We start from the raw sequence: 19,009 nt of genomic DNA, 5'->3' as shown, positions 1-19,009 counted from the left end.
CTAATTTAATTGAATATTAATGTAATGTATACCATAATAAATTCATATATCACTTCTTCCTGCTATTGTAACACTAATAATTCACCTGAATGTACTTTCATTTCCACCCAACCTGCACAACCCAAGTTATTTCCGCTTGTTTCTTCTAAATAAAGAGTCTAAAATTGCTAATAATTGTTTTGCTGTTCTTTTGTTGTGGCCCCTGCGAGAGAACAGGTATGTGTGCCTTTGTGTGACAAAATGAACTAAATAATCCGATTTTAATAGACTCGCTGAAAAGCAACTCACACACCTCCAACCTCCAGTAATTATACATGGCTAATGCACACGCCAGCAGACCTCTAACTGCTCTCGGTCTCCATCCTCACACAGAAAGGAGACGCTGATTGGCAGCAGGAAAACAGGACGATGAAAAGCCCATGTGATGTACTAATGGCGGAGGAAGTTCATGCGGAGAAGGCTGTGTCTCTTCTCTGACACAGAGCAGTCTGACATGTTTAATTAACAGGTTGCTCTGAAGGGGTGGAGGGGCTTCTGCTTCTGACATTCTCAGAATGAGTCACACTGTGTCACATCTTTCTTCTCGGGATCAGAAGGAAAACAACTTGGTCTTCCTGCCGTTTCTGTCCCCTGCGAGTGTCCATAAGGGGTTCTAATATTATAGAGCTGGTGGGGTTAAATGCATGTTATTGAAAGATTATGGTGACCTTTAGAGTCAACAAGAACTTTGTTATCCTCACAAATATCACAATGAGTTGCTGGAGTTGAAGGACGTTGGCATTATGGTGGAGTCGATTTTCATGACATTCTAGATGAACTAGAGACCAAGACCATGGGCCGTCAAGACCAATATCAAGAGCAGAAGACTGTCGAGACCAAGACCATAGACCAGGAGCATAAGACTGTCAAGACCAAGACCAAGAAAATAGACCAAGAGCATAAAATCATTGAGACCAAAACCATACACCAAGAGCATAAGAACATCAAGAACAAGACCATAGACCAAGAGCATAAGACCATCAAGACCAAGACAATCGAGAACAAGACCATTGAGACCAATGCCATAGACTAAGAGCATAAGACTGTTGAGACTGAGAAAATAGACCAAGAGCACAAAATCATTGAGACCAAGACCATCGAGACCAAGACCATTGAGACCAAGTCCATAGACCAAGAAAATAGACCAAGAGCATAAGACCGGAAGAGACCAATAACATCGAGACCAAGACCATTGAGACCAAGGTCATAGACCAAGAAAATATACTAAGAGCAGAAAAACTTTAATACTAAAAACAAAGACCAAGAGCATAAGACCATCAAAAACAAGACCATAGACCAAGAGCATAAGACTGTCGTGAACAAGACCATAGAACAAGGGAACAAGACTGTAAAGACTAAGACCATAAACCGAAAGTATAAGGCCATTGAGATAAAGACAGGACCAAAGACTGTCATATCAAGACAATACCAAGACCATAGACTGTAGACTATAAAGATCAAGGTCAAGATCAAGATTAAGGTCAAGACAAAGCCCATTGACTGATGAGACCAACACAAGACCAACAATCATGGTCTCCCTTATATTCATAAGGGTAACGCCAGGAAAAGGACCAGGACCCTCCCCATCTAAGAAGAGTCTGCATGTTTCGGTGTTTGTTTTTTACTATGGTTTATTCGCTTCGACAGTTTGAACCTTTCAACTTGTACATGGTCTTGTCCTATCAAAATATCATTCAACCTATTTCTGGATTCAAAACCAATCCCATCTATGGACGGAACAATCATGTGCTATACGCTTTTGAAACTGGATATTTGGGCTCTTTGTCTTTAATGACCACATGTGGTCTCCAGAGATGCGTTACCTCTCCTCACGTCCCCGCCCGACACGTTTATTTGCTGCTTTTGTCTCATTGATATGCTGCTGCCACTCTCCCCAGGCGTCAGTGCGCACGCTAGCTTTAGTGCGTCGACATGATGTTGGGTGTTATGTCCCATCAACACTGAACGCTCATTTCTCTGCAACACCGTAGGCAGAATAATAAGACCGTGCTCTCTGAGGATGGTGGGGTGGGGGGGGGGGAGAAAAAAGCACTTCCTGTGCCCCCTCTTTCCCTTTGAGTACTTGGAGATGCAAGCAGGTAAATCACATTCTCATTTGGCGAGTCTCCCGAGGACTAACGCTGGGTTTTTAACAACACTCCTGTGCTCTTACTTCCATCCCCTCGACTCCTCGCTGGCCACGAAGGTGGGCCTTCAGCGCTGTAAACAAGCATTTGTCTGCAGAAATAAAACCATAGAAAGAAACGAGAGCGAGGAATTTATTCATGGATTTATCTATTTACCTGCTACCACACTGAGCAGCTTGCCAAAGAGACACATGTTGTTATTGTTGGACTTTAACGACCTACGTATAATATGGTTCTTGAGTAAAGGCTGCTTTCGCAGCACAGTCCAAGATGCTCTCTGCGGTTTCATGTCACAAATCTACCACGACTGACCGTTTTTCTTATAATGAAGAATTGTTGTTTGTCTTCAGCATAGATGGAAACTCTTCCTTAACAATATCTTTATTGACACAAACCTCAGTGTTACAGTAAAATTTGTTAACTTGTTTTTGTAGTTGACCATCTGCTCGAACGCTCATTAGACCAGATATTCCCAACCTGAGATCCGACTGGTACTGCATAAGGTACTGCAGGTACTGGGCTGTCAAATTATTTTCCCAAAAGTATGATTTCTGTGTGTATGAGGCTCTCAAAAAGAAACACTGTTCCACCTCCGTTTCTACCATTGGCTGACCCACATTTATTTCAGCTAGGAATTGCTGCTTGTCATCAGCATAGAAGGAACTGTTCCCTGTCAAGATCTTCATTAACACAACCAAAATCCTTGCTTTACAGTTCATTTTGTCCACTTGTTTTTGCAAAGATGTGATTCCAGTGATTCCCAACTTGTTGTTTGAACTATGATATTGCAAGTGGGCTGTCAAATTATTAAAACTAAAGTTAGTTGATGTATAGGTAGAATTATAAGAAAAGATAGAGGAGACACTGAATCGACAAGTTCTTACCCTGCCACAAAAAAAAAAAAAAAAAAAAAAAACGTTGTTAAAAGTACAGTGCTCTGGAAGTGGCCCTTGGCTTTTTGGACGGGCGAAGAAGCTGAGCCATTACCTGTGCTGTGGTCCATCTGTGATTTAAAAAATGGGCCATGATGGAAATGGTTAGGAATCAATAACTTGACAACTGGACTTTTTTAACCATCTTGAGTTTCTTTGGTTTCCTGCACTTTGATCTAAAATATGTTCCCAACATCCTATTTCAATGAGAGATCGAGGACCAAATCCATTATTTTTGGTTCACATCTTTGCAAAACAAACTTCAATACAAGCTTGAATCAGAGACATGCAACAGACTGCAACATTGTGAACTAACCACAATGTGATTATTCCCCCCATCAGTACACCATCTGGGAAATCTGCGCGATCCAGGAACGCATGTGCAACGGCCTGTTTCGTTTTCACGGCAACCAGATCCGGACAAAAGTGTAGCGTTAAAACGTATTAATATAACTGGTGTCATAGCATCTCTTCAGTCTGAAAGCAAGGATTTTATGAATGATAAGAGGAATATAATGTTTTTCAATTCTACACACATGCATACAAATGGATTTCTGATGATAATCCAGATCATGAACTGACATTATTATACAGTACTACGTTATGCTTTGCCATAAAAATATGGTGACTCAAAACAGACTATTGCGCATGAGTTTCTGGATCACGCAGATTTCCCAGATGGTGTACTGACGCCCCACTTTTTTCTTTTGGTAACACGTCATTTATTCGCCTTTTTAGTCCCCACCAAAAAACTCTCTGGAGAGTTTCTCATGAAAGTCAATTTTAAAATGTGTTTTAGTGTTTTGACCCCCGCTTACAAACCTCAAAGTGGGAAAGTTGTTGAGAAGACTCAACCATTTTTTCCAGCAGGCTCTTTAAAGTGAGTCTCAAAAAAAGAGAAATATCGTCAACCAATCAAACTTAACTTGTTTCTCCTGTTTCCAAACAAAGCAAAAAAAAAGGACTGTGCAACCGATGTGGTGTAAATCATCGCTTGAATGCACAACTCTGTGTTTCTTTACATCACTGCTGTTCTACTGAGCATTAAATGTTGACTCACAGATAGAGCTATAAACATTACACAGCAGCCATCCCCGCCACTAAAAACTTTCTCACTCTGCCGTCTGATATCGATTTCTCACGGTGGATTCCGCTGGACTCCCGTTTTCAGAGGGTGTAATTCCCCGCCAAGAATCAACAACTGACCGCATGCTCTATTATAAATGCCGTCGGAGGAAAAAGAAGGCAAACAAGGATTTAACACAGCAGCGGTAATAAAAGTACAGCTGTGCCTGCGAGGCAACATGGGCCGACGCATCCTCTCGCACCCTGATAAAACAGCTTAGCAGGAATCCGGGAATCCCTCAGGGCGCCAGTCGGGACCGCCGACATGATGAAATTTATGGTGGTTCTCTAAGCAAACATCTCAATTTTACCTCGGACTCCCGCGTCTATTTTCTTTGATTCGCAAAACAAACATATCACCGGCCTGTCAGTCAACGCCAAAGACAAACACTCCCACTTCTCTCTAAACACATAGTGCTTGAGGTCAGTGTAGAACTAGAGCTCAAAGATTGTTTAGCTAATATTGTGTATGTTCCATTCTACACCAAAACATGACCACAGCTTATTCTTTCATTACTGAGTAGATCTGTGTAAACCAGGCTTGGTTTTCCACCATGTCCCTCTTGCAAGAGCTACACAAATTATAAGAAATGTTAGAGAACAAATTCATTGATTATGATGCAAATATTGCGGTTTAGTCTGGTCTTCTTCAGCAACTTCCTCTGCAGATCTTAGTCTTAAGGTTCATAAGGTAATTTCTAGTTTTTCCCTTTTTAATCTGATGATATTTAATTCATAGATATCTATTTTAACATTCACTGTAAAGTTGTGAATATTCTATTCATTTGGAAAATATAAAAACGAGGATTGCAGTCGCAATATTAAAAGACATTACATGATATTCTTTTTTTCTTTAGTTTATGATAAGGGGAACAACCATTTAGAACATTTGCTCATAAACTACAATTTACTTTATTATTTAATTATTACTATTAAAGGCCAAATATGTGCGATTAAAAATGTTGTTTCTGGCTCCCCCTAGTTATACAACTGGAAAAATGGAACTTGATATGGAAATACTGTCTCTGACCAATGTAACAATGCAGTTTGGTGGTCACATTGACACACATACACACACCCTTTTGTGTGGGTCATCCAGACACAATTATATAGTTAAAAGCAACTTAAAAATAATTAATAACCAATCATTGGAATTGAAAAGGGAAAATATTTATATTTTTTTTAATTTTAAATGTTACTTAGTGCAGCTTTTAAAAGCTGTGGGAATGATTAACACAAAATGGAGTGGGAAATAAAAGGGAGAAGTCCACAAAAATAAATTATATATATATATTTACTGTGACCTCATGAGGGCCCTATCGATGCATGAGAGGGGTCGCTTGTGGCCCTCAGGTCTGCTTGAATAGATATTTTTTCCCCATGTCCTAAAACGTAGAAATCCTGATTCTCATTCCTGCAACAGTTCCGAAGCTAAAAGTGTTGTTTGCCTCTAAGTGTGTTGGGAAGAATAACAGACATTCCCGTCTTCAAGTAGACTCTCTATAGTCTTCATTCCCAGAGCAGAAAAAAAAGCGAAGGAGGCTAAAATTACTATCGCAATTGGAGCGGCAGAAAACATTGTCCTTTCATGTGGCGTGAGGAAACTAAGAGGAGCCGTAGAAGATGACACACTTTAATTTTGTATGATGGAGAAAAGAAGGGGGGAAGAAGTGTCTTTGTGAAGGAGATGAGAAGCTGAATCTCTAATTAGGAAGCTATAGGAACCCTATAGAGTGTTGTCACCTCTCTTCCTTCTCCTCGGCGAGCAGCTCACGCGTTCCACGACTACATCATCTCTGCCAGTAATAGTCCGGCGGTCAATTTCCCAATAGAACACAGTCTGGACGCCGCGACTCTGCTCCCGGCGCGCATGAGTCAACGAGTCGATGCTGACCTGCCCGTCAGTGGGGAGGCCAGGTTGATGAATGTGTGTGTGTGTGTGTGTGTGTGTGTGTGTGTGTGTGTGTGTGTGTGTGTGTGTGTGTGTGTGTGTGTGTGTGTGTGTACTATTAAACAGGTGTGCGACCGTTTGTGACTTTTAAAGGGTACAGTCGAGGAAATGATTAAATGTCGAACATTTATAGATTATTGAAAGAAATATTCTTCCCTTTATTGGAATTGAACGGAACATATGAAAGTGAACGAGGAGTTCAGCTAAAATCAGCATAAAGAAGTGGCTCGGGGGGCCACAGGAGGTCAATTTTTGTCAAGACTGGTCCACCCCTTTGGGGATGTGTAACTTCAAAATTGGGGAGTATCTAGTTCAAATTCCAAGTGAAATGTTTTTTTTATTTTTATTTAAAGGTCAACTAATGTGAAAACCCAACTCTCCTGACTCACATGTTTCAAATGTCTTCCTCTCCAAGATGCAGGAAGTTACTCATCATGATCTTGTTTGCAACTTGTAACTTTATATACTTTAAAATTCTTCCCCATCTGAAATCTCGGCAAACGAGAGGTTACGAGTGCAGAGTCTATTATGACGTAATAATGGCTTTACTGCTCCTCCAGCCAACTGTAATAACACCCCGCTTTGTTTACACAACGAGTCCCTTGGATGAAGTGGATACTTCCGGGATTGATAACGTGCGGTGACAAACCTCGATGCTTGACCGGCAGCAGAGTGGGTGTGGTTATGGTAAACAAGATTTCCTCTCCAGAAAAACCAAGTGTATTAAGCAGCCGGGGCTTAAGAAAAGTTCCCTTGCTCAGCCGCATAAAAACATAGACATATTATGGAGGGCTGCAGAATATCATCTCACGGCCCACAAATGACCTGCGGGCCTCTGGTGCAAACATTCAACCATTGACAGTGAAAATCTCATCTCCATTCAGCAGATTTGAACAAGATGTAATTTGGGGCTTTTAAAAAAAATACAATCTGTGGTTGCTACACACCGGGAGCTGGTTTTAACATGATGAGAAAGCTTTTTTTAGAAGAAGGAGTTGGGATTATTGAAATATAAATATCCATTTGTGTCATTCCCGTCCACTAGGGTTAATCAAAAGCTGTAAATTGTGATTAAAAAGACATTGGGTGCTGCTGAGAATGAGTCATCGCGATTATATCTTCCTGTTTGGCTCAAACAAGAGTCACATAAAAGTAATTTGACTTTGGATATGAATGTACAGTATATATTTATAGCTTTAACTTCAATGGTGTGCCTGTAATGGTTAGTTGTGTGTACTGAATAAAGTGAGGTAAATTGTGGAAGCTGCTCCTGGTTCATGGGGTATCCAACCCCATAACATGGGTCCCTGTGACCCTATGACCAGACACATTTCCAGTACTCTATTGGACCTGTTACAACTAAAGAGATTTGACTCCTCCAGTGCCAACCTCAGCCATCTGTTCTTTATATAACTTTAAAGAAATTCCCTTTGTCCAACACAATTATTTGATATAAAAGTTGCCCAGGTTTGAAGTGAGTCCAACAATTAACATCTTTAATCACCAGTTGTAATAAATAACCAGTACCTTTTTGATAACTTTGAAACTTTAGCACCAAAAAAATCGCTATCACTAAACAAACATTATTTCTTTTTTTAAACATTCTTTAAGTGAAACTAATGTCAAACCCAACTCTCTTGACTCACTCACATGTTTCAAATGTTCTCCAAGTTGCAGTAAGTTCCTAAACATGACCATGTTTTGAACTGATTACTTTATCAAGTTCTACACTGTCTGAAATCTCGGCGAACGAGAGGTTACGAGAGCATCATAACATTATAATGGCTTCACTCCCAGCTTTGTTTATACAATGAGTCTCTTCCAGGATTAATTACACAGAGTGACAAACATTAATGATTAACCAATCACTGCAGAGTGGGTGTGGTTATGGTAAACAAGATTTAATCTCCAGAAAAACAAAGTGTTTTCAGTTGGCGGGGCTTAATATCACTTTCTAATGTAAATATTTCAATGAAAACATAGTTATGTACAAACAGATACATACTGATGACAAAATAGAGGTCCAAAAACTATTTAAGACACACTTACATCAACAAATTAATTGACTTTTAATTATTGTTTTTATCTATTTATCAAAAATATCCTTCATAATTTCTAATTTCTGGGGTCTTCATTTTTTATATTTTTTTTGTTTCGATTGAAAAAATTTAAATGACCCTATCTTTGTAAAGTTGATCGGAAACCTTTTGATCCATTTTTTATATCACGATCAATACACCAAACTAAAGCCTGGATTCTTCAGTAAAGAAAAAAATAGATGAAGATCTGGACTGGAAGGAAGGGCACTGTCTTCTTATCTTTTTTATTACAGATAAGAAGACATGGTTTTACAGTAACAATTTCTGAAACCACTCTGACGGTATAAAGTCCTTCCCAACATCTAGAATGGGTTGAAGAAATAATTGAAGGTTTTTATCTGTAAAACCTTAAATGTAAAGAGTTTCAGACTTGCAAGAACAATGTGATAGTTCGACGTCCAGCCGCGTATCATAGCCTTGGGTTCACAGAAGAATTGCCATCATGGCTTCCTCACAGAGTACTTGAGGCCACGTGAGGAGCCAGGAACGCTCTGGTAAGCCGCTTTGTCGAGCCACCTAGATGGAATTAGAGTTCATGTGCAAAGAAAATCACAAATTGGATTTCTGGCACAATAAATGGACTTTTCACAACCCCTCGCTTGGTTATTGCCTCAAAGATGAAAGTGTGTTGTTTACCTTTTTTTTTCGGGGGAAAGGCTTGGATATTCAGGCCAACAGTGCGAGTGCAACAATGCTCACAAGCTGAGCTTTTCGGGAAAAATAAGGCAGACAGAGTGAGAGGTGTCTCTCGGTTTATTATTGCACAGAGGCGGGAGAACAGTATCATCCAGTTCTTTAGTGTTGCAGTCATGCACATTCAGGGGATTTGACTAAAATATTAGCGGGAGGGCAACACACGCCGCTTCTCTATACTGACTCATCCTATACTCAATACACACAGATATTAAGTTAAAAAAAAACAACCCTCTTCCTCGTACCCATTGAGACATCATATGAGTGAATGAGTTATACAGCATTTTTTGGAGCTACAAGGAGGGACGTGTTTGGAGATGTAAAAGGTCATATTGGCGGATTTAAGACATTTATCCTTGGTTATGGCGCAAATTAAATTTAAAAAAATCGGTTCCCTGGGGAGGATATGATGAAATCCTTCATAATGTCAAGTAAATATCGCACATAAAGAATGCAAGATCAAGCATCTGAGATGTTTTTAAAAGCTTAAAAGCAGTTTATAAGGATTTCCTAAATCATAATTTACTTTTTTTTTTTACATAAATCAAGATTCTATAAACTTGTTCTTGAATCCAGTAATCTGGATGGTATCAAAACAATGGACAAACATGGTAAGGCTGATGGTTAATTTACAATGCTTTTAACTGAAAAAAAGTGAAAATCCTGAAGAAAACTTCCTGTAGTCAGTCTTGCTTAGAAAAATGGTTCGTAAGACTCTGGTTCTTCTCTTGAAAAAAAGAAGAAGACGAAACCTTACTTAAACCACAGGCTACTTCACAATCTAATGCTACTTTTTTGTTTTTGTTTTTCTGTAGCAAGAAGGGATAGAAAGTAGTAAAACAGATTGGACAACCAATCTTTGGACAACTTCCTATGACAAGTCAAGGCTAAAGCAGTTGGATTATGATTTCCGACACGAATATTGTGACACAAAGTTCACTCTTGACAAGCTTCAGAACACGGGATTATTTTATTGAATAATCTTACAAGAGATAAGATAGTTTGTGGTTTACTATCCATGATCACGAAGAGGCAAATTCAGGACAAAAACAGCTTGATAATGGTCTTGGGTTTTCTCTTAAATAAGTAGTTCCCCCAAAATTCAAACTCGTTTTCTACTCACCCTCGTGTCGACTAATGGTTGGGAGTATTCTGTTCCTTATTAGAGCTTTAGACAAAAATGTATGTTCATTTTAATGTAGCAACTGAAGCTCAGTTGTCTTTGTTTTCATCTTCATCCAAAAAGACACTTAAAAACATCCAAATACCTGTTACGTCCATTTTATATTGCATTGCTTATATAGGCACTCACAAGATACATTGTAAAAAATTAAACATCTCAGGGTTTACTAGAAATAGAATCTGTGGCCTCATTGCAATCGGGAATATAGTAAATTGGACATAACTTTACCTAATAAATTACTTTTGTATTTGAGATTACCATATATTCTGGATTACCTTTATTACTAAACAGTAGAATGTGATTATTACGTGGTTTTTAGTGATACAGTAGTTCACCCAGAATTCAAATTTTATTCATTTTCGAGTGATCTGTTCATTTTTGGAGTTATAGGCAAAAATCTATGTCCATATTACAGTTGCTAATAGACCACAATTTTCTTTATCATTCAAACATCCAAATACCTCCATACTGCTCGCCTATAAAGTCCATCTTCTTTTGAAGCCTCGAAATAAGGAATTGTTCCAGAAGAAATTAAATAAGTCTATATTGTGTTTGTAGCAGAATCTAAAAACAACATGGGTAATATAGTGCGAGTACCCATGTTAGCCTTTTAGCTTCCGCAAAAAACAAGCCTAAAATATAGATTTTTTTTTACTGAACAATTCCTCATTTTGATGCTTCAATACAAGATAGACGTTACAAACGAGCAGTATGGAGGTACTTGGATATTTTTAAGTGTCTCTTTTACGATGAAGAAAAAATACTCCATTAGCAACAGTAATATGGACATTCATTGTTGCCTACAACTCCAAAAATAAACAGATTACTCTGAAAAAAATCCCAACTTTCAGTCGACATGAGGATGAGTAGAAATTGAATTGATTTGAATTGGGCCTGTGAAGTTGCCGGTTCAATCCCAGCTCTGGACAAGATTATGTTGTTGTGTCTCTGAGCAAGACACTATACCCTGATTGCTCCTGATGGTTGAGCTGGCGTGCTGCGTCGCAGCCTACTCCCATCAGTGTGTGATTGTGTGTGTGAAAGGGTGACTACGTAATTTACTGTAAAGCGCTTTGGCTGCTGAATAAGCATTGAAATGCGCTACACATACAAAGTAATAGTTAATTTATGAATTATATTTACGTCAAACTCACTATATTTCCGTAGGCAAGAAGGCCACAGATTCTATTTCCAGTAAACTCTGAGATTAAAGAACTGGAGGAAAACATTTCTCCGACATTAAAAGGATCCACATTAGCGCTGACACTGCTCATCTGCGTCACACATGTTACTGATATGACAACCGCAAATATGGCCGCGGCTCATCAATCACAATCCCCCCCGAGAATATGCGGAGGCTATAAATAACCAAATCCAAGATGTGTAAATTATTGGAACATGTAAGACCTCCCAGTAGCATGGCTCTCGGTAAGCTCTGTAAATTGGAAATGGCTTATCGCAGCAGTTGGACACAGACGCGCGGAAACACTTGAAGTGAAAGCATCCCGGAGTGTTAAGCTTTAGATGGCAGCGATAACCGCGACGTCTTGCTTACTTCTCATCTCTGTCCAGGCGTGTGTTGGAGTGAAACTTGCTGAGAGGAGGAAGAGGTTTATTTCACTACCTTCTCTACTGTACAGGAGCGACTGATAAGTCTTTCCAAAATGCTGGATTACGAAGCATTTTAAAAACACAACCTACGTGACTCTCAACACACTTTGAAGATTTGCTTGTTATTCCTTTTCAGAAGATACAAAAGAGTTTTGAAAGAGATGACGAAAGGTATTTTTAGAACATGTACAGCTGATTTTAGTCAGCTGTACTGTATATTTAGTTATGTTTGTCTCCCTGAATTGGTCATTGAATGGTAGTACTAACAAATATACTTGTAAATTACGTATAAATACAGTATAAGATAAAAAATATAATTTATTGTTGTCATGTAAAGTGTATTTGATCGATCACTACGTGTTAATACTCCTTTTCACAAGTGTGATAGTTTAATTAAAATGGTATTGAATTTTCATATAAATACATACATTGTTGTTTGTTTTTGTTTGATTCTCAAATAAAATCAAATGACAAATGCATGTTATACCATACCATATTAACTGAATTTTCGAAATAGAAATTCATAATTTTTTCCATCATTGTTTACCATTTTAAATAACTGAATTCCAATTATTTATGACATTCTTAATATATATATTTTTGCTATCTTAGTATGAAAAAAATAAAAATATTATGCCCGGTGCCATTCTTACTAAGTGTTGGTAAAACGAATTTGTCCTTTAAGTATTAATATTTTTTAGCCTTAAAGGTATAATTTATCAATAACACTTTTACAAATAGATGACATTAAGTGTTAATACATCCGAACCAATCTGACCAACAAACAAATAGTATAGCGTTATAAGATAAGAACAAAAATAGAAAAATACCTAATAATGAACACATGGATTAAGATGGAGTGAAAACAAAAAATGGAGGTGCAGATTAAGGAGGGGTTAAAATTCTTGAAATTTAAAAACACAAGGAGAGAGTTTTGAGGATGACTTGATGTTAGAATCACAACATTTGTTGTATAATATCATGACCAATATGTGATGATAAGAATGAAACAGAAGTGGACCCAACATTGACCCCTGAGGGACACCATAACTAGCATACACAACAGCTGCATCGTGTCTAAAAAAAGCTGAAAATAGGGTTTGTAAGTCAACCCATGATTAAGTTATGTGCTTTTTTCTTTCTTTCATTGACTCATTGCTGCTGAGTCCAGGAATTAAATATTTTAGATCCCACATGAGAGCCTGAGCACAGAATGTCTGAGTAGAATCTTCTCAGACTAACTGCTGAGTCGTCTTGTGGATCTGATCCTTCAAAAAAAAAAATCTGGTCCATGAAGGTCAATAACGTTATTTAAACATTAAGTTAATTCACGTATAAGTTGATTTTCTCCGGTTAAAGTGAAGTCTCTGAGAAAAGTCAATAGATGCGGCAACAGATTCTCTCCGCCGTGCAGATCCACTAAAGACAAAGACAGACAGACGAGCGGAACCGCGGAGACAATGTGCATCTCAATAGACTTGGAGTCACTATTTTTGGCACAAGTAATATTATTTTTCACTCTACAAGAGATGGGAAGTCAGTCTTGATAAGTGTTTGTGAAACCCATTTGCAGCCCATGCGGGAGACGGCCCATGCCGACTGAATACACACACACACACACACACACACACGCACACACACAGTTGCAGGAGGCACACACAGTTGTATTTGTGTCAGTCGATAAGGCAGTGCTGAGAGACTGCGAAGGACGGGAGGAGGTGTGGGGAGATAGAGAAAAGAGAGAGAGATGAACAGAAAGATTAGAGGCAGCGATGGAGAAGCGGCGGGTTGATCGAGAAACTCTCCCCACAGGCCCCGGCTAAAATCAGAGCCGGTCCAATTTCATAGGAAGCACTAAACCCGTCTATTATCTTCATGCTCGTTGGCTGTCAGATGCGGGCTCATCTAAACCCTGACAGATGACGTCTGTCGCACACACACACACACACACACACACACACACACACACACACACACACACACACACACACACACACACACACACACACACACACACACACACACACACACACACACACACATACTGTACGCTCACCTCTTGACTCGTTACATAATTCATAGACTGTGAACCTGGTGGCCCGGAGTGTGTGTGCTTGCCGTGGTACAACGAGGTTTGCTTCCTCTCACGCCGCCTCAGCCCTTTTTAATACCGTTCGGCTCTCGCCCCAAACACCCGAGTTACATAATCGCTTCGCTGTTCACTCGCCACGATGAAGAGACACTAATGACGCCGGATACTTTAACGACACGAGCACAAACTCCTTGTTAAGATACGTAGATTTTCCGCCCAGTAGTCGTTTTTCTTCATGCCTGCTGAGATGTTGCAACAGCGTCACGGTTTGAGATCTCTATCTCTTTTCTTTTCTCCGTCCTGTATTTGGACAGATTGCCCTTCAACGTCCAGCAGATCAAGTGGCCGACCTCCAAGTATGACATCATCCGAACAACTTCATGCCGCTTCCACATTAGGTCACGATAACATATCTTTGGTGGACTAACGCCAGCATTACCACATCCAGATTTGCAAGATGACATCACATCCTGCCGTCGGGAATAGATTTGTATATTATATAAACATGTACATGAATCATTGAATACCTAGTAGACAAGCAACAAAACGACACCTATCCGGGCTGCTTTGAGCTGATTAGCTGAACATTAGTGAGAACGCTACTGTGTCATGATACAGTGTCTTGATCTTGAAAGGCCACTAGATGGCACTCTTAAGTTTGAAAATGTCGCCGGTTTCATTGAATTAGTAGATTGACGTCAAGGATTATAAAGCAGAGAGTGCCATAGAGTGTCCGTTCACTGTATCATGATACCTCATCAGCTGTTTCATGAGGCCTCATCAACCTTTGCTACTGAACAGTGGACAGAATATGGCCAAGAATTTTGGAGAATGACAAGATTAACTAGAACATAAAATGCAGTGTTAATGCTGAATCTGTAAAAGTAGTAGAAGTAGTAGTAGATGTTGAATAAGTAGTAGAAGTAGTATATGAATTAATAGTATAAGTAGTGGGAGTAGTAGAATTAGTAGAAGAAGTAGTAGAAGAATTAGTGGTATGAGTAGAAGTAGACGTAGAATTAGTAGTAGAAGTAGTTGTAGAAGTTGTAGAATTACTATCAGAAGTAGAATAAGTGGTAACATTAATAGTATAAGTAGAAGTATAGTAGAAGTAGAATAAGTAGTATAAGTAATATAATAATTAGTAGTATAAGTATAAGCAGTTGGAGTACTAGAAGTAGTAGTATAAGTATTAGTAGAATTAGTAGTATAAGTGGAAGAAGTCATGGAATTAGAAGTATAAGTAGAATAAGTAGTAGAAGTGGCTGTAAAATAAGTAGTAGAATTCGTAGTAGAAGTAAAAGTAGTAGTAGAAGTAGAATAAGTAGTAGAATTAGTATAAGATTATTAGTCGAAGTAGTGGGAGTAGTAGAAGTAGTAGAAGTAGTAGAATAATTAGTGGTATAAGTGAAAATAGTCTTAGAATTAGCAGTAGAAGTAGAATTAGTAGTATAAGTAGCAGAAGTAGTAGTGGTAAAAACTTGTATGCAACCAGGATTCTCCCCAGGATGTTTTCACAGTGTAGGTGGAACTGTGTACGGTGCAGCCGCGAGGCGAGCACCAAAATGTTATAGAATTTTGAAATTGTTAACACTCTGAAACACTATTTCCTGCATCTTGAGCGCCAAATTTGGTGAAATAAATGCAGAGCTTTTTACTTTTGTTACAAGCCTAATTTTTTTTATTGAATTTGTGAAGTGTCAGGACAAATGGAGTTGGAGACAGAGTACAGGACCTCAACAAAATGAGTACTCAAAGACAACGTATAGGGCAGGAAATAACAATAATAAGGTCTTTGAACGCAGCACAAGCTAATAGATAGTCAAGCTAACGGCTACAATAGAGCTCCTAAATGTCTTAAAAAAAAAATCGTATTTTTATGAATTTTATTTGCTAAATTGAATGGGACCTTTGCCGGATTGTTATCTCAAATCCAATCCCCTTAACCTTGAATCGCAGACGGTTATGAAAAGTCTCACAGAGAGAAAAATCTGTCTGTGTTTTGAGTCGTCCTCAGACTTCGCCTCCATCTCCTTGGGCGTCGGGTCATCGCAGTGAATGGCAACAATTTGGTTAATAGCAAGTCACCCGCAGTCGGAAGACCGTGTTATAATCGCGACAACAAAGCCAGAGGACGGAAAATGCAAATGGATGATGATGATGATGATGATGACAATAATGAGATGAAAATAACAGGAATTGAGAAGGTCAGGCGGCAGCAAATTGCCCAACAATGGCTGCGTGGAAACATTTCAACAACTAAATGCAATCCTGATCCTTTTGCTCTTAGATGAACCATCTTAATATCCAAAATACTTCTGACTCGCACCACGAGTAAACATGACAGTTGTTCATGTTTGCCAATTAATGGCTACTTGGTTGCCAGGAAACCAGCCGAGCTTGAAGGATGTCTTACAGTTAATGCTCAGAGCAAAGTGTGATAAAAGAACTCCAGTTTCAGAAGATTTACAATTTTCGGATTGCACATTTAAGCGCGCTCGCTAGCGAGAAATGTCTTTTTCATGACCTCCTCATTTCATTTTAATGGGTTTAAAACACATTTGGTACATGTGAGCAGATGTTCTCCAACTTGTTATGAGTCTGGAAGGAGCGGATCAGACCCCGAGAATTCACCGACAGATTCCGAGATAGAGATGGATTTAAGAGCGATGATGATTGTCGCCTCTCGCGCGACTCCGGCAAGGAAATGATCAAAGGTAGCGGCGTTAAATTATGCCGGCTCCGTATTCCGAAAGAAGACGTTTCCATCTCCAGCCGTTTTAACTGGAGGACATCACGTACAAGGAGGGACGTACCTATCATGGGCGACTCGATGAAGCTCCACGTGTTGCTCCGCGGCACGTAGGATTGGAGGACGCCGGCCGAGCGACCGGCCTCGTTCACGCCGCCGAACACGAACACCTTCCCACCGCAAACCGTCGCCGCCGCCGAGTGCACCGGCTTCGGCAGAGGAGACACGGTTTCCCACTGGTTGGTTATGGTGTCGTACCTGAAGGAAAGACAAGCATAATGGTTAGTAGGCTGAATACATATTTTTAGTATATGTTTTTTGAGTATTTTTTTTGATTGTTTAAGCGATTTGTGACCCTGGTCTAGAAAAGCACTATATAAATATAAATTACCTACTTACTAACATCTATATATGTGCTTTAAAAATAATAATATTAAATTATTAGATTCTTTAATCACCTTTGATTTTAATGACTATCTTTAAATAAATGGTAATACCTAGTGATGGGTTCGTGAAGCTTCATCAAACAGTGTCATGTTGTTCAGAGGTCAGTAGGTGGCGCCATCAGTTTGAAAATGATGTGATGTTTCATTAGAACAGTTGTTCAAAACAAAGGAGAATAGTGCAGAGACCGCCATCTAGTGGACTCTGACAATAATGACACTGCTTCATGAAGCTTCATCAGACTAGACGGGACCCTGTTCTCTATAACATGTTACATAACTGTTAAAACCTCATGTCATTTTTTTTTTTTTACAATATGAGCCTAAAAGCTGATGAAGCTTCACGAAGCCTCTAAAATCAAGCAACAATTTTTTTTGAAGCATCTATACTTTTTATGAATAGTTAATATATGTTGTGTGAAAATATTGTGTATTTTTTATGGCAAAACCGCCCCTCTAGTTGCATGAAAGGCATACATCGTACTTGTACTGCATTACCATGAATACTGTATTTATATACAAGTAATTATAAGTAATATATTACTTTAAATTGCTATTCTCTGAAAACCTGTGGCACAATATGAGCAAAAAAAACTGATGACAGGTTGACAATGCAAGAAAATGTGCCTGTTTGGTTCATAATGTAAAAAACGTATTATACATAGTATTATATATATTTTTTTGGTTGTCATCTACACTTTTTAAGAAATTGTTTAAATTACAAATAAAACTAATATTTCAAATATTTTTTATTTATAATTTAACTGTCCCTCCCTACGTGTGAAATCCAAACATTGTATTTTTACAACATTTCCAAGCATCCCATATTAACTGACCTTGAAAAAAAAACATTTTCAAACAATTTTAAATGGAATTGAAGAGAGTGACAGAACGAAAAAAAAAAAGTTCAAAGGTAAATACTTTCTTCATACTTGAATGAAACACTAAAGACCGCTTCATTTTTCCTTGAAGTACATGACTTTAGAAGCTAAATTCTTCACACAGTAATGTGGTGTAACTACTGTACAATTAAACCAATTTTAGAGCCAAAAGCTAATGCTTAGCAACCAAAGCTATCATGTCAAAAACCTCAAAAGAAATGAATGAAGAGAAAATCACATAAACTGCAAAAGGAAAAAAAAAAAAAATCGACAACCTCATAAGATCTTGACAGGCAATCCGCCAATTACTTATGACATCAAAAATGATTCACAAACTCTTGACACGCTGTTAACATCAGCACCAGCCGAGACCCGTCTTCTTCCCTAAACTCCCCGCAAAGCCCGGCTTTTGGCTGCGGGGCTGACATGTGTAATTAGCAGAAAGTCGACGCCACCAGAGAAGATGAAAAAGACCAACTAATACGTACAATGACAGCAATTAGAGCAATTACACAAAGCAACATATGTCGGGAGCTACAAGCCATTAGTCTCCCGAGTTCGTGTCGGCGCTAAGCTCCGGACCTCTCTCGCTGAGCCCCCCCACTCTTTGGCAGAGACTTCACAGAAACCCTAAAAACTCCGATGAAAACGGAGGCGACTACGTTAGACGCAGGCTGGCGGGGAAGACACTAGTGGATTCATTCGAGAGTGGAGTGGTTTGTTGTGCCGTTGTTGCCCCGTGGCTCCATTAGAGCGGTGTGTTAGCGGCGTAAATCCGGCGTCCACGGGCCAGCGATCAAAGCAGGTGAACCCGACTGGCCCTTCCAGCTGGAGCGCCGCTTATTAGAGAGTGACAAAACCGATCCAAGGATTTGTGATTAAAAGCCGAGCTTCCGCGAGCAACATTTAAGTCTTTGTTGTCGAGAGAGGGAGAAAAAACACCTATGAGAGAAGGGTCCGGATCCCTCAGGAGAACGGAACCCCCTACACTTTAAAAGATCTCTTTGAAAATATGACTTCAAGCTTTCCTAAATGTGTGAAAAATATTTTTCTATTAGGTC

The 19,009-nt window shown here is 39.1% G+C and overlaps 1 protein-coding gene across 2 annotated transcripts in view; it reads right to left on the bottom strand.

Moving 5' to 3' along the window:
• The window catches only part of klhl29 (kelch-like family member 29), a 379,680-nt gene that overhangs the window by 14,086 nt on the left and 346,585 nt on the right, over window positions 1–19,009 (bottom strand). For both annotated transcript variants that reach the window (XM_087813067.1, XM_087813068.1), the window contains exon 13: window positions 16,689–16,882. In XM_087813067.1, coding sequence (XP_087669193.1) covers window positions 16,689–16,882 — 194 coding nt within the window. The remainder of the gene's footprint in view (window positions 1–16,688; window positions 16,883–19,009) is intronic.

Source organism: Callionymus lyra, chromosome 17, assembly GCF_982586985.1.
Source record: "Callionymus lyra chromosome 17, fCalLyr1.hap1.1, whole genome shotgun sequence".
Lineage (NCBI taxonomy): Eukaryota > Metazoa > Chordata > Actinopteri > Syngnathiformes > Callionymidae > Callionymus > Callionymus lyra.
This window is presented reverse-complemented; position numbering and strand designations above follow the sequence as displayed.